The sequence below is a fragment of the Muscardinus avellanarius genome, assembly GCF_963383645.1.
Source record: "Muscardinus avellanarius genome assembly, chromosome: 7".
Lineage (NCBI taxonomy): Eukaryota > Metazoa > Chordata > Mammalia > Rodentia > Gliridae > Muscardinus > Muscardinus avellanarius.
In genome coordinates, this window is record NC_137793.1 from 7,639,500 (window position 1) to 7,660,543 (window position 21,044).

The 21,044-nt window shown below is 51.2% G+C and overlaps 1 protein-coding gene across 2 annotated transcripts in view; it reads left to right on the forward strand.

Annotated features, from left to right (window-relative positions):
- Nucleotides 1-3,926: 3,926 nt before the first annotated feature.
- Nucleotides 3,927-21,044, forward strand: part of LARP1 (La ribonucleoprotein 1, translational regulator) — a gene marked incomplete at both ends in the record, with an annotated part of 55,930 nt that continues 38,812 nt past the window's right edge. For both annotated transcript variants that reach the window (XM_080699555.1, XM_080699556.1), the window contains one exon: nt 3,927-4,281. In XM_080699555.1, the coding sequence (XP_080555681.1) occupies nt 3,927-4,281 (355 nt within the window). The remainder of the gene's footprint in view (nt 4,282-21,044) is intronic.

The window sequence follows — 21,044 nt, forward strand, 5'->3', positions numbered from 1 at the left end:
AACAGACACCTCTTCCCTCCACATGCTCCTCCTTGGGGCAGGGCAAGGCCAGGATATGGGTCCTTAGTGTCCCTATAGCTCCTACACAGCAGCCTCCTGACCACTAGATAGCAGGAAACAGCGGCTCGTCCCGTGGAGCCCCGGTACCCGCCATTACTAAAGCTCACTGGAAAGGCTGAGGCAGGAGGACCACAGTTCAAGGCTGGCCTGGGCAACTTAGCCAGACCCTGTCTCAAAAATGACAACAACAACAACAACAAAATAGGGTTGGGGAGTATACACCTCTGGGTTCAATCCCCAGCACCACCAAAAATAAATAAAAATAAAAATAGTCAGGTGTGATGGCGCACACTTATAATCCCAGTACTTGGGAGGCTAAGACAAGAGGATCCAGGTTCACAGCCAGCCTCAGCCAGGCCCTCCACAACTTAGTGAAACCCTGTTTCAAAATGAAAAATAAAGCCGGGCGTGGTGACGCACGCTTGTAATCCCCTCGCTTGGGAGGCGGAGACAGGAGGATTGCGCAGGTTCGAAGCCAGCCGCGCTGGCTTAGGAGACCCTGTTTCCAAGTAAAAATATAAAAATAGGTCTGGGAGTGTAATCCGGATAATCCGGAGGTAGAAGGGATTCCAGGAACCCTAGTACCACCAAAAAAAAAAAAAAAAAAGAAAAGAAAAAAAAGCCAGGCCTGGTGGCACACGCTTGTAATCCCCACGTTTGGGAGGCGGAGACAGGAGGATCGCGCAGGTTCGAAGCCAGCCTTGCTGGCTTAAGAGACCCTGTTTCCAAATAAAATATAAAATATGTCTGGAGTGTAGCCCAGAGGAAGGGTTCCATCCCCAGTACCACCAAAAAATAAATTAAAAAAAAAATATATATATATATATATATATATGGTGTCTGGGAGTATAGCCCGGAGGTAGAAGGGTTTCCAGGAACCCCAGTACCACCAAATTATATATATATATATCAGACTGGGGGTTTAGCTTAGAGGTAGAAGGCCCCTGGGTTCCATCCCCAGCATCACAATAATAATAAAAAAAAGGTTTGGGGGGCTGGGTGTGGTGACACATGCCTGTCATCCCAGTACCTTTTAGGAAGCTGAGACAGGAGGGTTGCTGGTTCTAGGACAGCCTCAGCAATTTAGTGAGGCCCTGTTTCAAAATAAAAAATAAAATAGGGATGGAGATGTAGCTTAGAGGTGGAATGCCCCTGGGTTCAATCTCTAGTACTACCTACTAAAAAATAAAATAAAATAAATATTTAATACATAAATGGTCTAGGGATATACCTCAATGGTAGAGTGGCCCCAGGTTAAATCCCCAGTACTGCCCCTCCCAATACACAACGATGGCAATTATATCTTCCATTAACAAAGTCAAGTACATACCTGTAATACATACTACTTGGGAGACAGTAGGATAAGAGGTTCGAGGCCGGCCTCAGCAATTTAGCAGAGGCCCTCAGCAAGTTAGGGCAATCCTGTTTTTCTTTTCTTTCTTTTTTTTTTTTTTTTTTGTGGTCCTGGGAATTGAACCCAGGGGCATTCTACCTCTGAGTTTCACCTCCAGCCCCTATTTTATTTTTTATTTGGAAATAGTCTCACTACATTGCTGAGGCTGGATTTGAACTTGCAATCTTCCTGTCTCAGCCTCCCAAGTACTGGGATCACACAAAAGCTTGCACCAACATGGCTGGTCTCAAACTTTGGGACAGGGTCTTGCTAACTTGCTCGGGTAGGACTCGAACTTGTGACCCTCCAGCTTCCGCCTCCCTAGTGGATGGGTTATAGGCAGAAGCACCACACCCCGCCCTCCATACCTCTTTTGAAGCACTGAGCTAAGTGTGTCATAAATATATAGCACCTAGACTCAAACTGTCTCCTTTGACCTTCCACAGAAGCCCAGAGGATGAGGGTAAATCAGGAGCTTTTCTTCTGGAGAGGGGGCCCAGGGAAGTGCAGGGAAGTGGAGGAGGTTCTGGGGGGCGGAAGGGCTGAAGAGCTGGGTCTGGACTTCCGATGGCCCAGCTATTTCCCCCAGTACCCGTGGTTAAACAACCCTACAGCCCGGCCTCGCTGGCGGGGCAATTTCCAGAGTCTTCGCTTGCTGAGCCCAGTGAGGCTGAGATAAGTGGGTGGCGGGTTTGAGGCCCGCCTCAGCAGGTTACTGAACGGGAGACCCTGTTTGAAAAATAAATAGAGCTGGGTACCGCTCGGGGGTAGAATGTCCCTGGGCTCAGCGCTCAATCCCAGAGCCTTCCCCTCCATCCAGCAGGTTTTATGCAGATGTTATCTAATCCCGCGTTGGAGTTGGAGGCGCCAACATCCCCGGGTGCCTCGGAGGCCAGGACTGCTCCAGCTGCGACTGCAGGCCCACCTGGACGCGCCTTGCAGACCGGTGGGCTTCGGGGTCCAATCCCAGACTATGCCTGATTCCTAGTTCTCTGGGATCCGAGTTCAAGCGTATTTTCCCTCATCACTCAAAAGAAAGTAGACAGTCTAGTCCAATTAATCACGCAGTAATCACTGTCTTCATAGATACTCGTACAGGCATTTGTTTATCGCTTGTTTATCATCTCTCTCCCCACCTTACAATGTGAATTCCAGGAGGATGTGGACTTGTTAGCCTTGTTTATTGACAAACCCGTTTCCTAGAACCTTGCAGGCCCCCACAGTAGGACAGTAAATATTTACTGAATTGAATGTACACTGAAGTTTGAAACCACTGTCAGAGAGTGCTCCCTCATTTTACAACGGGGAAACTGAGGCCCACGGCGGGGGAGGGGTAGTGGCCGCGTGGTAAGAGGCAGGGTCAGGGCCAGGGCCAGGAGGGTATAAAATCTCAGCGGAGAGGTGCTCAACTCCACTCAGCAATTCTTTAGGGGAAAAAAAAAAAAAAGTAATCCACTTAAAAAAATAAAGGATATTTCCTGCCCATAAATACTCGGGGGTCTGGCCAGGGCGGGGGCCGGCGTCAGCGCAGCCCCACTTCGCAGGCGCCCGCGGCCCCGCAGGGCCCAGGGGCGGCGGGGCGGAGCGGAGCGCGGCGGCCGAGGTGAGCGCGCCGCGCCCAAGGTCACCCGGGCGGGGCCGGGCCGCCGAGCACGGGGCTGGGGGCGGCGGGGACGCGTCCTCGGGGGCCACACGGCCCCTTCCCCGGCTTCTTCCGAGTCCCGCGCGACATCAAAGCCTCCCTTCCCCGATTCCCGCAACCCAGACCCAAGAGCGCGAGCAGGCCCCGCCGGCCGCGTGGCCCGGGCGCCCATGTGCTCCACCTGCAGCCGCGCTCCGGCGCGGGCCCTTTAAGGCCCCCCCCGCCCGGCTCGCCGCCCCCTCCCCTCCCGAATTGCATCAGGCACGTGCTCGCCCCCGTCCGGCCCGGGCCGGGCGCCGAGCCCTCGCGGGCGAGGGGCGGGACGAGGGGCGGGGCCTCGCCGGCGTGCGCGCGCCCGCCGCCTCCCGTCGCCCAGGGCCGGCCCGGCGGGCGCGCCCCCGCCGCGCCGCCCCTCCCCTCGCCGCCGCGTCGCGAGGCGCGCGCCCGCCCGCCGCCTGCCGCGGATCGCGTGGTCGGCTCGGCTCGCCGCGCCTCTCCCCGTGCGTCCATATTGCTGCAGCCCCCGCGCCGCCGGGAAGCCCGGGCCGCCCCGGGGGCGGGGGGCGGGAGGGCCGGGACCGAGGCCTGCCGCGCTCGGCTCGGGGAGGGGGCGCCTGCGAGCTCCGGGCGGGGGGCGCGCCGCGCCGCGGAGGCCTGGACCGCAGCGTGGGGGGCCCGCCGGCGCCCCCGCCCCGCCGCCGCGCCCCGCACGCCCCGCGCCCGGCCGCCCGGGAGCCCGCCGCGCCCCGCGCGCTGCCCGGGCCGCCCCCGCGGGCCCCGGGGCCCGAGCGAGCGCCGCGCGCGGCGGGGGGGGCGGCCGCGGGCGCGCAGATGGCCGCGCAGGTGGAGCCGCTGCTGCCGGGCGGCGCCGCGCTCCTGCCGGCCGAGGAGCGCGCGGCGCCGCTGAGGAAGAAGCCGCCGCCGGCGCCCGAGGCCCAGGCCGAGCCGGCGCCCGACGACGCGGGCGGGGGCGAGCCGGACGGCGGCGCCCGCAGGCCCCGGCCGAGCGCCCGGCCGCCCGAGCGCGAGAGCCCGCGGCCCGGCGAGGCCCCGGCGGGCAGCGACGGCGAGGAGGGCGCGGGCCGCCGCGACTTCGTGGAGGCGCCGCCGCCCAAGGTGAACCCCTGGACCAAGAACGCGCCGCCGCCGCCGCCGCCGGCCGCGGTGAACGGACAGCCGCCGCCAGGTGGGCCGGGGCCGGGGCCGGGGCGCGCCGCCACCTCCCTCGGCGGAGCGGGCGGTGGGGGCCGGGGCGTGCGGGCGGGAGGGAGTGGCCGGCGGCGGTGACAGTTGGGCGCCATGCCCGCGGCCTGCGCGTGCGGAGGGCCGGCCCCGGCGTGGCTGCCGGGAAGGGCCGCGAGCCGGGCGGGCCCCGCCGCCGCCGGCCTCGGGGAAGGCGGCCCTGGCGTGCGTTTCTGGTTGGCAGGGCGCTTGGCGGGGAGGAGGGGGCTGGGGGTTTGCTCCCAGTGCCCCCAGCCGGTTCTGCCCTTTGCCTTCCCCCCTCCCAGACCTCTCTTAGGCAAAGGACGGTGTGGGACCTCCATTTTCTTTCACATCTCTCCTATCCACCCACAGAGTAAGAGAAAACAACTTTTAAGACACTCTTTGGTCCTCCCGTCTCTTTAAACTCAGAGGTATAATCATCCCCGGGAGAGAGCACGCCTCAGAAGTTTAAATGGGGCTACTCACTCGGGCCGCTGCCAGCGGTGAACCTGCCTGTGGGTTCTAAATCAGCCATGACATCAGGTGGTACGGGTGCTTGAGCTGGCGTTTTGTGTGAGTCCAGGGCCCTTGCCCGCTTGCGTCACTGGGGTTATTGATCGTGGGAAGAAGACAGCTTGCCTGGCATCTCGCCTTCCCCTCTGAGCTTAGGATAAGCTGGCTTCCTCTTAAGTGCCCAAAGCAAAATTCTGAGTCGGATAAGCTTTGTTCTGTTCTTGTTTTTCTGGAGTCTTTACTCCTCGGTTTAGATTCGTGGAAATAGCCTTTGACAGACTAACCCTGAATTAATCCTGTGACTTCTCTGCAGAAGCCTGTCAGAGATTGGAAACTTCTCAGGAGAGAAGCGTGAGATTTGGTTGTCTGTCTGGGGAGGCTCAGTGGTGGCCTTTTCTCTTGGAGCCAGCATGGATCTCTAAGGCCCTTTTCCAGCCCTGGTCTTATTTGCAGCCTGGACAGATTTAAATGTGACACCAGTGGACTGGCTGTGTGGTCTTGGGAATTTCTGTGTTCTGTGATGCATATGTTTCTGGGAGTCTACAGAAGTGAGTACCTCACAAGCAAGCTAAAGGCTCTCCAAAGCTAGCTGCAAATGCCTATTTTTAGCCCTCCTTTTGGCTCAGATGCTGGTGTTTTGGTTCTTTAAGGGACACAAGCAGTAACTAGTAATAAAATATGTTTTATGGTCTCTTTCCTTTCTTGTGGGGTTTCTTTCTCTATTCTGGTTTAAGCATCCCAGTCTTAGGCTTGCAGTTGTAAGTTTTGAGGTTCACGTTTTGGCCTCTTGGACTCCCTTTCTTCCCCGAAGTGTTTTACAAATGTTTAAACTTTTTTTTTCCAGCCACAGCCTTTCTGAGATCGGGTGTCAGAGTTAGGAGATTGTATCCAGCCATGCTGCGTGGCTTTGAATGCGAGTGCTACCTGGCTGGCTGTGCTTCCTTGTGCAGGCCATTTAACCATCCGGTGCCTCACTTTCCCATTGGTGAAGTAGGGAATCATTTTTGATGAGCCTGCCTTGCGGGAAGTGAGCATTCCTTATGAAGATACATGTAAATTATTTAGCCCAGTGCCCCGGCCTCTGGTAACTATTAGGGTGCCTTTGAGACTTTCAGAGACTTTTCACTGTTTCATTTTTTTCTACACGTGTAAAATGAGGGGGGAGAGAGAATGTAAACTTTTCCTTTTCACGTCTATATCACTACCCCCTGAAATCAGTGGGTGCTCTCTCCTTAAAGATTGGCTTTTTCTTGTCCATAGACATGAAAAGCATGATGTGGATAAAGCTAAGGGCTGGAGATCCAGAGAATCGGCTACTTCTGCTTTGGATTTGTTTTATTTTTGGTTCTGTTGAACCCAGGAACATTATACCTTTGATCTGCATTCCCAGACCAATTTTATTTTTTATTTAGAAACTGGGTCTTGTTAAGTTGTTGAGAGCCTCACATAGTTGCTGAGGCTGGCTTCGAACCTGAAATCCTTTTGTGTCAGCCTCCCAAGTTCTGGGATTACAGGCTTGTGTCGACACACCCCAGCTAGTGGTTTGACTTTTTTTTTTTTTTTTTTTTAGAAGATAAGTGTTAATATTTTGCCTTTGATTAAAGACTCTTGGTTGGACTAAGTGCTGTGGTGTAGCACTGGAAGTGTCAACCTTCACCCGCCCAGCAGGGCCATCGGTGGGTTTGTTGTGTGCACACCCTCTGACTTGGTAAGAAAATGAGAAAACTGGCAAGTGGTAGAGTTGGGGACAGGGTCTGAGACTTATGCCATGGGCTGTGTGTGTGTGTGTGTGTGTGTGTGTGTGTGTGTGTCCCTTTGAAGTGCAGGTGATCCCATAAAATAAAAAAGAATTATTCTTTCTTTTTTCTTTTTTTTTTTTGCAGTAGCAGGGGCATTCTACCTCCCAGCTACACCCCGAGCCCTATTTTTTTTTTAGTCTTTTTGATTTTGAAATAGGGTCTCACGAGTTGCGAGGGGCCTCGCTAAGTGGGTGAGGCTGTCCAAGAACTGTGATCCTCTGGTCTCTACTTTCCGAATGCTGAGATTACAAGCAGTGGCCCACTACACCGGCTATTATAATTATTTCTGATACTGAGGTTGAGCCCCCAGGCATTCTACTTTCAAAGTATACCCCCAGTTCTATTTTATTTTATTTATTTATTTTTTTGGTATGGGGGTGGAACTCAGGCATTTCTATCTCTGAGCTATATCCCCAGCCCTATTTTTTATTCCTTATTTTGAAACAGGGTCTCACTAAGTTTGAGAGGGCCTCCCTAAGTAGTTGAGGCTGGCTGCGAACCTGTGATCCTCCTGTCTCAGCCTTCCAAGTACTGGGATAACAGATGTGCACCACCATGCTGAACCTTTATATTATTTTGAAACAGAGTCTCACTTGATGAGAGTCTCACTATTTTCTGAGTCTGTTCTTGAAAGTGCAATCTTCCTGTCTCAGCCTCCCAAGTACTAAGATTACAGGTATGCAACACCACGCTTTGGTTAACCCAAGGGTCCTCCACCACACTGTATGGGGCCCCAAGTAAACCTGTATTCTCTGCTTTCTTTTCTGGGTTTGGGCCAGTCACCAGATTGCCCTAGCTGTACTAGTTGCATGTCCCTGTGGATCTGAGGTCTCACTGGGTCAGAGAGCCTTCAGGTCCTGTCTCCTCCTCCCCAGCACACAAAGTAGCTGGATAGAAGAAAGAATTCTGGCCTTGGGACAGAAGCTGTTTCTTACTTGCTGGGCAATCTTGGGTTAATTACTTAGACTCCCTGAACCGCTGTTGTTTATTCTCCAAAATGCAGGTAACTTGTAGCTGTAATCCCAGCATTCGGGAGGCTGACCAGAGGATCACAGTGCCTCAGCTACTTAGTGAGGCCTTTTGCAACTCATTGAGGCCTGGTTTCAATATAAAGAATAAAAGATAGGGCTGGAGGTGCAGTTTGGAGATAGAATGCCTCTGGGCTCCCATCTCCAGTACTGCAAAAACAAAACAAAATGCAAGCAACTGTAGTTGCTTTTTTTTTTTTTATTTTTTTTTAGTATAATATTGAAAATATGCAACCTTTTCTTTTTTTTTTTTTTTAAACACGGTACTGGGGATGGAACCTAGGAACATCCTACCTTTGAGCTGTACTTCCAGCCCTATTTATTCTTTATTTTTATTTATTTATTTATTTATTTTTGGTGGTACTGGGGTTCCTGGAAGCCCTTCTACCTCTGGGCTACACTCCCAGACCTATTTTTATATTTTTATTTAGAAACAGGGTCTCCTAAGCCAGCGCGTGCGGCTGGCTTCGAACCTGCGCGATCCTCCTGTCTCCGCCTCCCAAGCGCGGGGATTACAAGCGTGCTCCACCACGCCCGGCTTTTATTCTTTATTTTGAAACAGGGTCTCACTGAGTTGCAAAGGGTCTAAGTAGTAACTGAGGCTTGTCTGCAAACCTGGATCCTCCTGTCTCAGCCTCCCAAATGCTGGGGTAACAAGCATGTGCCACCACGCCTGACTCTGTAGTTGCTGTTTTGTTTATTTATTATTTTATGGTACTGAAGGTTGAATGCAGGGCCATTCTACCTCTGAGCTTTGCCCCCAGCCCTATTTTTTTTTGGAAACAGGGTCTCACTAAGTTTCTGGGCTGGCTGTGAATCAGTGATCCTCCTGTCTCAACCTCTCAAGTGCTGGGGTTCTAGGTGTGTGTCACCACGCCTGGCTGATAGTGCTGTTCTTGAGGCTGTGAGAATTAGCACTGGTAGTAGTCATAAAGATCTTAGCATAGGGCCAGGCTCCAAGGGACACTTAGTAAGTGCTGCCTCCTTAGTGTCGCTGAGGTTGGTCTCAAACCTGCAGTACTGTCTCTGCCTCCCAAGTGCTGGGCTTACCGGAGCATCACCACACCCAGGTAGCAGTGACTCCGTTTGTAAATGCAACAAACTACAAGGCACATTATTTTTCCAATAAGTAAATGGCATTTTCATTCACTTATTTTTGTGGCTTAAATGGCATTTTTAAAAGAGATTGTAGCAGAGCAATGGCATGTGCCTGTAATCTTAGTACTTTGGAGGCGGAGACAGAATCACAGAGCAGCAACTTAGGTGCTGCTCCAGAACTTAGACCCTGTTTCAAACTAAAAAATAAAATAGGACTGGGAGTGTATCTCAGAGGTCCAAGCCCCTGGATTCAATCTCTTGTACCACAAAAAAGGGAGAGGGGAATTTTATAGAAAGAGAATTCTGGCATCAATCCATGCATCCTTGTAAAATCTTGTCTGGACCCTGATTTAAACAAAATGTTTGGGTGGTGATTGAGGAAATCTGGCCATTTTAGATTATATTAAGAAATTACTTTGTCAGGAGTGATACAGGATTGATTGTTCGTTTAACTCTTGAGTGTTTGTTTGTAGCCATGCACACACACTGTAAGTACTAGTTTAGCCTCGGTAAGTGATATACTTCAGGCAGTTAAATAGTTGTTCAAATAGAGCAGCAGACAGGACACCCTCTGCAGGAAGGGTCCTGACTTGGAGCCTTGAGCTGATCTGGCCCTTCTCCTGGGCAAGGAGTTTGTGTTTTGCTCTAAACAGGGAAGGGAAGTTAATTAGGGGTGGTTTCTGGCTCTTTAGGTAGCCGGTGTCTCCCAAGCCCTCTTGAACTCTGACCCTCCCTAGGGTTGAGCCTCCCTCTGACCCATGCCTGTCTGCAGTGGAACCTAAGCCCGAGTAAGCATTTTATGGCTGTTACTCAGCACCCATCTCCCCTGGAAGGTTGGGGGAGGAGCATGCCTGAAACCACAAAGCCCTCTTTAAAATGGAGAGCTTGGCAGATGGGAGTGCCCCTGTTTGCAGAATCCAAGGCAAGCTCCGAGGGGGTAATTAGGGTGTTGGGAGGACTGGCAGGTACCTCAGTCCAGACCTACAAGCCTCTCTGGCGGGTCCCCAGAGAACTGAGGGTGTGACCAAGAGAGATGACCTTACCTTGCCTGTGGTTCAAGAAAGGAAGTTTTGTCCCAGGCCATTGAAAATGTGAGAGCACCTATCCACGCACGCGCGTGTGCGGTCTACCCTGCCTCTTCCTCATTCATGGAGCAGCCCTGATCTGCAGAGGGGTTCTGAGGATCAAGCTGATACCTTGTGGGGGGGAGCCCAGTTCATGAGTTGAAATGTGTGTCCCCCCCCCCTCTCTCTCTCACACACACACACACACACACACACACACACACACACACACACAATCAGCTTACATTCCAGAAGATTCATTCCAAAGCCAGATAAATACGGATTGAGGTAACTACAACTACCTGTTCTGAGGGGTAGTCCATTCCTTTCCTTAGTGGAGGTAGATAATAAGCATTTAGCTTTTTTTTTTTTTTTTTTTTTTGGTGATACTGGGTTCCTGGAAACCCTTCTACCTCTGGGCTACACTCCCAGACCTATTTTATACTTCTTTTTAAATTTGGAAACAGGGTTTCTTAAGGCTGGCTGGCTTTGAACCTGCGCCACCCTCTGTCTCCGCCTCCCAAGCGCGGAGATTACAAGCGTGCGCCACCACGCCTGGCGGCAGGGTTTTTAAGATGGGCTTTTGTGATATTTATGAGGGCAAACTGGCTAATTTTCTGTGGCAGGTGGCCTAGGGTGGCTCCCTTAGGGATTTCCCAAAAATTAGAGGGACTGTCTTGATGTGGCACCTTTTCCTTTGGCTGAGTTTTGGATTGCAAAGTAAGCCCTCGTCGTGGTGCACGGTTAAGGCATGTGAGCCTTTTTGGTGGATTTGGTAAAACTGGCCAGATGAACGTGCTGTGGATGGTGAGGGGCCTCTCTGAGGTGCGTGAGTGAACTCAGGTGATCCTCTGTCAGAGGGTTTGTAGGCAGGCCCTTTGTAATCTCCCTCTGGTAAACCCCAGGACTCACAGGAGCCCGTTTCCCTTCTGCCCTTTGCTTAGGGATGCAGCTGCTCGCCCAGGCTGCCCGACCGCGGGGCTGGCGGCTCTCTGGAGGACGGGTCTGCCTGGTGGCGGGACTTGGCTCTGCTGCTCGGGCACCAGTGAGGGGGCGCCTGTCACCACCTCCTGAGCATTTCACGTGTTTTAGCCCAGGTCATCTCCGTGGGTGTTTTTTTTTTTTTCTTTTCTTTTTTTCTTTTTCAGAACTAGGGATTGAACTCGGGTATTTTACCTCCGAGCTACAACCTCAGACTTATTTTTTACTTATTTTGAAAAAAGGCTTCACTAAGTAGCGGAGGCTGGCTGCCACAGTGATCCTCCTGTCTCGGTCCCCCTGAGTTCCCGGGGTTAAAAGCGAGGGCCACTATACCTGGCTACCTGGCTACGCTGCTCCTTTTTGTCCCATTTCACAGAAGTGAGGCTCAGGAGAGAGCTGACGCAACTCTCCTCTGATGGCCCAGAGTCAGGCCTCGAGGCCATCCTGCCACCTCTCCGCTCATCACTTCCTCTGATGGCCCAGAGTCAGGGCCTCCCTCGAGGCCATCCTGCCACCTCGCTCATCCTTCACCAGACCGGCCAGTACATCCTTTTCACTTTAAAAATTGTGTCCAGATCTCCATACTTGCTGCTGCCTTCTCTGTTGCCACGCAGGACCACACATCATTTTCACCTAGGCTGTTGGCTGGTCTCCTCACTCCTGCTTAAAACCCTCAGCTGTGGGGGGCTGGAACAGGAGCTTCTCCTCAGCAAGTTTCAAGGACAGCCTCAGCAAGCATTGGGGCGCCATTTTCAAAACAAAATGGGGCTGGGGTGTGGCTTGAGGTGGAATGCCTCGGTTCAATCCATTTACCCCCCCCCACACACACACACACACACACCCGCTGCTGCTGGCTCCTCAGGGCCGAGGGAACGGAGTCCTTGGCGCCACCATGAGGCCTGAGTTGTCCTGGCTGCCCCACCTCTCGCCCTTATCTGTGGCCCCTCTCCTAACTCTGTGCTCCTCTGCTTCAGGCCTTGGCGCTGGCAGGCTCTTCCCCATCACTAAGGGAGAGGCCTCCCCTTCCCAGACCACCTGCGTGCCAGCCACCCGGGATGCCACCCCTCCTCTTAGCTGCTTCACCTTCTTTATCACCACTGGGCAAAGACTTTGATTTTTCTTTTTCCTTTTTTCTTTATTGGCATTGAGGATTGAGCCCAAATGCATTTAACCTCTGAGCCCAATTTTTTTATATTATTTTTATTTTGAAACAGGGTCTCACTAGGTTGATGAGTCTCATTACTTGGCTGAGGCTGTCTTTGAACCTGTGATCCTCCTGACTGTCTCCCAAGTACTGGGATTACAAGTGTGCGGCACCACGCCGGGGTATTTGAACACTCCTCTGTTCCCAGCACCTACAGCTGTGGCTGGCACATTGCGTAGTAGGCAGCTTGTGAGCATTTAGTCAGTGAATAAACGAATACCTGGGCGACGTTCATTAGCAGCTTTGGAGTGTTACCTGTGTGTGAGGTACGCTGGTTACTTCAGTGGTAACAGAAATCTGTTGGCAAAGAGCACTTGCTGAAATTCAGTGTGGAAGAAAGTGCTGTATAGGGAAAGGGTTTTTTTTTTGTTGTTATTGTTGTTTGGGGTGGTACTGGAGGTGGAACCCAGAGGCTTTCTACCTCCGGGCTATACTCTCAGACCTATTTTATATTTTATTTGGAACACAGGGTCTCTTAAGTCAGCTGAGGCTGGCCTCAAACCTGCACAGTCCTCCTGTCTCAGCCTCCCAAGCGCGGGGATTACAAGCATGCACCACCACACCCGGCTTATTTTTCTTTATTTTTATTTTAATTTTTTTGTGGCATTGTATTGAACCCAAGCGCAGCCTACCTTTGAGCTATACCCCAACCCCTATTTTTTCCCCTTAATTTGGAAGTAAGGTCTCGCTCGGTTGATGAGAGTCTTGCTACTTTCTGAGATTGCCCTTGAACCTGCGATCTCCTGTCTCGGCCTCCCAAATACTGGGATAACAGGTGCCCGCCACCACACCAGGCTGGCTGTCATCTTTTGGGGTTAAGTAGTAGCTGGGGTTGATTGGATTCTCTTTAACTCTTGAAATCAAAAGTCACATTTGGAATTCATCTCTGTTGCTGGGGAAAGCACCATTGCTGCTGCTGGCCTGGACTAAGCCCATACCCGTCTGCTTGCCATGCTGCGAGGGGGGGGCTCCCAGCTTGCACCCCCTTCTCCTCCAGGGGGGTACCCTGGTGGGAAGACCTCAACCCACGCGCCAGGCTGTTCTTCAGCTTAGCTTTGGACTTTTCTAAGGACAGCCGTGTGCCAAAGGTTTCCTTCCCGTCTGAGCCCCTCTCTGGCAGAATCCAGCTGTATTGACGCCACACTGAGAATAGTGGCTTTGCATTTGCCCAGGTGTCTGGAATGAGTGTCTTGAAGGCCCAGCTCTGAGGTGTGCGTTCAGCTCCCACTGCTGTGCTCTAAGAGACTTGTGAAAATATCCTCGCCCCTCTTGAGTGAGGGGAGAGTTTCGACACTGGAAGGGACCAGAGAGGTCATTGGATGGAAACCCGCCCCCTGTGCAGGTTAGGATACTTTGACCCTGAAAGGAAATAGGAGTTGCTCAAGATCACTGTTGTCCTGACTGGGGGTGTAGTTCTGGTAGAGCGCTGGCCCAGCGTGTACCAGGCTCTGAGGGGAAAGGAGCACAATTTACAGCCAGGTGGAGACTTGAGCTCACTTCTGCTGCAGTTCTGCTTTTGTTCCACCTCTGGGGGAAGAAGGAAAATGGAGTGCTTGATAACTTCTGTTCTTCAGTCAATAGAAGGGGCTCCTAGAGGTCCCGTCCAAGGCCTGCTGTTGGAGGTGAGCTAGGTGAAGCTATAAAAGTGCTCAGTGGGAGCCCCCACACAGCAGTGGGGGTAGAGGTGAGAGTGCTGCTTTTCTTTTTGAGGCCTTGACATTGACCAGGTCTTGAGTTTGCTCACCAGGAAGTGCCAAAGCCAGCCTTGTGTTGCTCCGGGTCCTCTGCCCCTGAATCCTTGCCATCTGGACCTGAGCATATAAGGAAAGCAGCCCATATCACTATTTATTTATGTGGTCCTGGGGATGGAACCCAGGGAATTCTACCTCCGAGCAACACCCCCAGCCTACTTTTTATTCTTTATTTTGAAACAGGGTCTCACTGAGTTGCTGAGAGCCTCACTAAGTAGCTGAGGCTGGCCATGAACCGCGATCCTCCTGTCTCAGCCTCCCGAATGCTGGGATTACAAGTGTGCGCCACCACGCCTGACTCATATCACGTTTTAGAACCAGTTCTTCTGACCCTGCCCCAAGCTGTCTCTTTAGAGGGGAATTTGACGATTCCTAGGGTGCTGTAATCCTAGCGGTGAAAAAATCTCAATTGTGGCACTTGAAAATGCCCAGTGAAACTGGGCATGGTGGTGCACGCCTGGGATCCCAGTGCTTGGGAGACTGAGACGAGGATCACAGGTTGGAGGACAGCCCCGGCATCTTAACAAGACAAAGCAACCTCGAGATCCTGTTTTAAAATAAAAGATAAAGGCCAGGTGTGGTGGTGCACACTTGTGATCCCAATACTTGGGAGGCTGAGACAGGAGGATCATGGGTTTGCAGACAGTCTCAGCTACTTAGGAGGAGGTGCTCTGCAACTTAGTGAGACCTTGTTTCAAAATAAAGAATTAAAGATTAGGGCTGGGGTGTAGTGTAGAGGTAGTTCCTGGGTTTCATACCCAGTACTGCATAAATAAACCAATAAATGATAAAAAAAAAAAGGACTAGGAGTATAGCTCATAGGTAAAATGCTTGTGAGTTCAATCCCCAGTACTACAGAGAGAGAGAGAGACAGGCAGACAGACAGAATGTGAACTAATTGACAGAAAAATAGGCCCCAGTGGGGTAAAAGATGTGATCAGGTGCTTTGTGGTAGAGTTCTGCCGCTGCAGCGTCCACGTCTGGGTTGGTGTGAGCAGGGGTCTCAGTTTTTCTTCTATGTAAGTGAGCGAGACCATTGGCACAGCTGGATTGGCCCCATGTTGGAGGCCAGTGTTGGAGTGGGGTTTGAACATGGTGAGGGCAGGTTGGGCATGGAATGCTGCTGCAGGGAGTGGAGAGTAGGCAGGAGTAGACAGGTATCTTCCTAAGAGGAAGGAATGGTTGAAAAATTAGGATAACTGTGTCCCAGGAATGGAAATCTTAGGCTGAGTGGGAAAGGCTGGTTGTCTTGAAGTACAGCATCTTTTTGTTTTGTGGTACTAAGGATTGAACCCAGGGGCATTCTATCTCTGCCCTATACCCCAATCTTATTTATTGTGCTGGGGATGGAACTCAGGGTTGTTCTTTACTCCTGGCCATATTTTATTTTTCTTTATTTTGAAACGGGGCCTTACCAAGTTGCTGAGGTTGACCATGAGCCTGAGATACTCCTGTTTCAGCCTCCAAAGTACTGGGATTACAAGCATGTACCATCATAACCAGTTCCTGTTTTATTTTTTTGGGGGGGGAGGGGATCTGGGGATGGAACTCAGGGGCATATGTCCTCTGAGCTACACCCCCTGCTCTATTTTTTATTTTGAAACAGGGTCTCACTAAGTTGTGGAGGGCCTCACTAAGTAGCTGAGGCCATCCGCGAACTGTGATCCTCCTGTCTCAGCCTCCCAAATGCTGGGATTACAAGCGTGCACCACCACGCCCGGCTTACTTTGTATTTTGAAGCAGGGTCTTGCTGAGTTGTTGAGGGCTTTGCTGAGTTGCTAACGCTGTACTTGAACCCGTACTGTCCTGTCCCAATCTCCCAAGTACTGGAATTACAGGCATGTGCCACCCTACCTGGCTATAGCCATGTAAGATTTGCTTATTTAGACATTTTTGAGAACCTATGAGGTGTCAGACCCCAGAATTCAGTGATAAGCAAGACACATTGCTTTGATGGGGGGGGGGCTTTTATTGCAAAAGGCAGAAGTCACAAGTGGGCATCTCCCATCTACCTCCTCAGGCCCAGTTTAGCCTACTGACAGGTTTAAATTTACAAAACCAAGCCGGGTGTGGTGGTGCACATTTGTAATCCCAACATTTGGGAGGTTGAGAGAGGAGGATCGCGGTTCACGGACAGCCTCAGCTACTTAGTGAGGCCCCTTGCAGCGCTTTCAGACCCTGTTTCAAAATAATAAAAAAATAGGGCTGGGGGTGTTGCTCCGAGGTAGAATGTCCCTGGGTTTCATCTCTAGTACTCCAAACAACAAAAAGGTTTTTTAAAAAACCAGGAAATCATCAAGAAAAGATTTTCGAAAAAGCTACTGAATTGTATACTTTCAACGGGTGAATAGCATAATACTGAGTTATATCAAACAAAAAAATGTTATTATGGGGTGAAAAAAACTGTAAGACCCAGCCGCTCTGGGCTTCTTGTGGCTGCTGTCCATGTCAGGACCTGGTGCCACTGCTTGGGCCCAGTGAACCATTGAGCTTGCCCTCCCTGGCCCAAGCTTCCTTCCAGTATGAGACTTGTGGGCCCAAACTTAGTATGTTTTATTATTGAAAGAAGAGAGGACAACATTCTTCCCAGCTCATAGGCCAAGGAGAATCCTTAGAGGAGAACAGGAGGAGGACAGAGGGGAGAAGACTGAGGCCCAGGGCAAGCATCGCAAGTCCCTAGAAGAGGACTCCTTACCCACCTTGCTGGGGAAGATGAATGACGGGGAGGCAGGCTGCCAGGAGCAGCTGTAGGGGGCTTCCCAAGAGCCAAGGAATGAGCTTCCCAAGGAAGCCTTCATCTCCGCCCCCCCATTTGTGGACTGGTTAGAGTTAATGCCATTGATCTCAGCCTCCAAGGCTCTTGTACCTGGGACCCTTGTAGGAGAGAGAGGGGCTTAGGTGATTAGTAAAGATCACAGAGAGGGGAAAGACAGACCTGGCTGCAGGCCTTGTGCGTTCACCTGTGTTTGGGGAAATGAAACCAAGGACCATGGAAACATTTCATTCTCTCTTGGCCAGTAGACTCTGGAAAGTGGCAGGAGACTGGGAATGGTGTGGCTTCTCCAAGACAGCCCCCTTGTCCTTGAAGGGACAGGTTAGGAGACTGGGCAGGCAAGATGGAGACCAGCCCAAATTTAGCCCCAGCTGTTTAGCTGACAGAGACATCTCAGGCAATTTTCTGCATCTCTTTGGACTTCCTTTCCCATTTCCTATAAATGGAGGTGGTTGAGCTAGAAGACGCTTCAAGATCCTAACTTAGATTTGATAGACCAGAGATCAAGACTACTGCTGCTGAGGGATTCTGTTCATAGGGTGTGCTTCTCCCACCCAACTAGGACCAGCTCGGGAGTCCTCCTCCCTGCCTGCTATGCCAGTGGGACTCTTTCTTAAGCCCAAGACTACCCAGGTGTTTTGGAAAATGCCGGGGTAAGTATCCTTGGCAGTGTGCGTTTCTTGGTAGGAGTGTTGATAAGATCTTGACGGTCTGTACCTGGCTACGCTGGGTGACTCTGGAGTGCTCCCCTTTCTGTCTCTTGAGATTAGAGCCTAGGCCTGGTAGAGGCTGAGGTCAGAGTGTCTGCTAACTCAGCAGAAGGCATCATTCAAATGTCATGGCATTTGAATGTTTGGGCTCATTTAGAGCGGTGCTGCAGCTTGAGCTGAAAGGGAGGAGCATGACCGCTGCCAGGTAGAACATTACACCTTTATCCCATCTGTTTGAGCAAACTATTAAATGTTAGACCTTGAGCCAGGTGTGCCTGTAATCCCTGCACTTGGGAGGATGAGACAGGAGGATTGTAGGTTTGGCCAGCCTCCGCAATTTCAGAGGCTTTTGGTAAAAAATAAAATAGGGCTAGGGGGTGTAGCTTGGAGGTAGAATGCCCTTTTATAAACACACACACACACACACACCCTCATCCATCCTTTTATCTATCTGCTAGAAACAAGACAGAAAGGGCTTGCCCTCATGATTTACATCCCAGTAGGGGAAGCACAGTAAGCCAGCAAGGTAGTTCCAGTTGTCTGTTACCCCAGCACCCCAGCCTAGCAGCATAAACCAACCATTCTTCCCCCACTGATCTGGTCAGCATTTGTACAGGGTTCACGGGGGTTTCTTTCTATCTGATGGTGACGGGGCTGGTGGCTGGGCTGCAGAAGCTTTCAGAGCGCCAGGACTTGGCATGTGGCCTCCTCCCACAGAAGCCATCCCTTAGAGGGATGGGACGCAGACACTATCAGAACCCTAGGGCCTGGGCCAGGACAGTGATGAAGCTTCACTTCTGCCTATTAATACTGTCAGCCAGGCAGTGATGAAGGGGAGGGTCAGGGCCTTACCTTCGGTGAAGGAAGCAGTTTGCAGCCATGTTTAATATCACATGATAGTTTAAAATAGTAGTTAGGGTTGTGAAAGAGTAAAGCAGTCTAATAGAGGGTTTTTTTTTTTTTTTTTTTGGTGGGTTTGGGGATGGAACCCAGGAGCATTTGACCTCCGAGCTACCCCCCCCGCCCTATTTTTTATTCTTTATTTTGAAACAGGGTCTCACTAGTTGCTGAGGGCCTCACTAGGTATCTGAGGCTGTTCAGGAACCACGATCCTCTAGTCTCAGCCTCTCGAATGCTGGAATTACAAGCGTGTGCCACCATGCCCGGCCTAATAGAGAAATTTGGGCAGTAGCTCAGGGAAGTTTCAGTCACAGTGTTGGAAATGGCTTTAAAGGTATGCCAAGGTGAGATTGCTAAGGAGCCTGGTAATGGGCATTCTGTCTTGGAGAAACAAGTGTGCAGATGTAATGGATTCAGAGCTCTCCAGGGAATAGACAGTAGGCCTGTGTGATGGGGGAAAGGGCCCCAGAGTTCAGAAACAGGTCCTTGGAGGCTTGGAGAGGCTCGATTGTGCTCTGAAGGCGGTGGGTAAGGTGACTATGTCTGCTCTTTGGTTACTCTGTTTTATGGAGATGGGGTGGGATGGGGAGGAGGAAGCGTGGTAGGAGTGGAGAGGCCTTGTAGGAGACTTCTACATAGCTAGGAAGGTGGTAGAGTACATAAGGGCATAGTGACCTGGGTCTCACTTTTTTTTTTTTTTTTTTTTGTACTGGGGATGGAACCCAGGAATATTCCACTCCCAAACTACTATCCTAGTCCTTTTTAATTATTTAGAAATGGGGTCTTGCTAGGTTGCTGAGAATTTTGCTAAGTTGGTGAGACTGACCTTGAACCTGTGATCCTCCTATCAGCATCCTGTGTGTTGGAATGCAGGGGTGCATCACCATGCCATCCTGAATCTGATTGTGTGTGTGTGCAGTACTAGAGATAATCCCACCTCTGAGGTGCACTCCCCCCCTTTTTTTCTTTTCTTTTTCTCTTTCTTTCTTTCTTTCTTTCTTTTTTTTTTTTTTTTTTTTTTTTGCGGGTCTGGGTATGGAACCCAGGGGCATTTGACCTCCGAGATACACCCCCTGCCCAATTTTTTGTTATTTATTTTGAAACAGGGTCTCACTGAGTCAGCCAAATGCTGGAATTACAAGCGTGCCCACCATGCCCGGCTATGAACCCCCCCACACACACACACACAAGGTCTCTCTAGGTTGCTAAAGATACTGAGCTCTGTTAGAGAGACTGTCCTAGAACCTGTGATTCTCTTATCTCAGCCTCCCAACTGCTGGGATTACAGGTATGCACCACCACACCCAACTAATTTTTTTGTGTTGTTTTGTAACAGGGTCTTGCTAGGTTGCTGACAGTCTCATCAATTTACTCATGTTGGCTTCAGATCTGTGATCCTCCTGTCTTAGCTTCCCACTAGGGGATTAAAAGCTTGAGCTCTACCATACCTGGCCTGAGTCTGGTTTTTTACCATTTTCTTCATATGAGACGCATAAAGCAGTGGCCTTGGGTTTTTTTTTTGTTTTGTTTTTTTTTTTTCATGTCTGGGGATGGAACCCAGGGGCATTCTACTTGCTAGCTAAACCCCCCAGTTCCATTTTTTTATTTCTTATTTATTGGAACAGGGTCTCACTGAGTTGCAAAGAGCCTCACTAAGTAGCTGAGGCTGTCCACGAACCGAGATCCTCCTGTCTCAGCCTCCTGAATGCTGGGATTACAAGTGTGCGCTACCGCGCCCGGCTTAGGTGGTGGTTTTTTAATTGCTTCTTACCCCCTCCCTGCTTCTCAACCTGTGGAAGGCTGACTTAGTTTTGCTTTGCCCGTTGATCAAAAGGGGGACCTTGGGCAGCCGTGTGCGGCCCCTGCCTTTGGGTGTCGGCTCTGTGGCCAGGCTGCGCTCTGGTGCTTCTGTGCCACCCTGGACACAGAGTGAGCCCACCCTGAGTCTTGTGCTACATTTCTGTCCTGTGGAACAGCGGCTATGGGCTTTGGATTTCAGGTAAGGCCATCAGGGTGGGGTCATCTTGAGCTGAATGCCTCGGATTCTGAGTTATGGTTTCACCTCGTGTTTCTAATTTTTCCTGGCTATATCTGTGACTTGGTGAAGGGACAGTTCTCAGCCGTTGCCGATGTGTGCCCCGTTGTGTCCCTGGGCATAGTCAGGTGTCCTAGAATCTGATTGAAGGGTGGCAGGGGTGCCCCAGGGAGCCGTGGCATGGCCTATGAGATGGGAGGTAGATACACCCCCATTGCTCACTCTTCTGCCTCACCACAACCTTGTTCATTATCTACATTCATTTTCACAAGACTGTGGGCTCTAGCTGCAGTTATGATCCTTGCTTTAAGACTGTGTGTACACAGGCTCTGGGATTTGCCCAAGGCTGCAGTAGTTAGTAAGTAGCTGGGATTTAAGCCCATGGCAAATTGACTCCAGAATTAATGCCTTACATACTGTCTGGCCTTGCGTTCTCCCAGACCACAGAAGTATTTATACCCTGCAAAGAAAACTCTTTCTTGAAGAGAGAGGAGGTTCTTCAGACATTGGGGTCCCTGTGCCTCAGCCTGGCGTCCCTGGCTTCTGTAGGCTGGGCTCTGTCCATATGCCTAGGGTGTTAGCCAGGCCCTGGAGCTTCTGCTTTCTGGGAAACCCTTGCCCTTCTTCCCCAGAGAAGTCATTCCTCAGCGCCTTCATGCCCCGCTGCTTGGGTACAGCTCTGGGAGGCCCTCTGGCTGCGGGTTTCCGAAGGGAAGGGGGAATCCCTTCAGATTACCCAGGCAGCACCAATTCATTGTACAAAAATGTCCATATATATTTTAACAAAAAGGGAAACAATCTTGGCAGTCTGTCCCATCAACCAACATAAATAGGATTGTCTATCTTTCTAAATCACTGCTGCCTAATAGAAATATGAGAAGCCACATAAA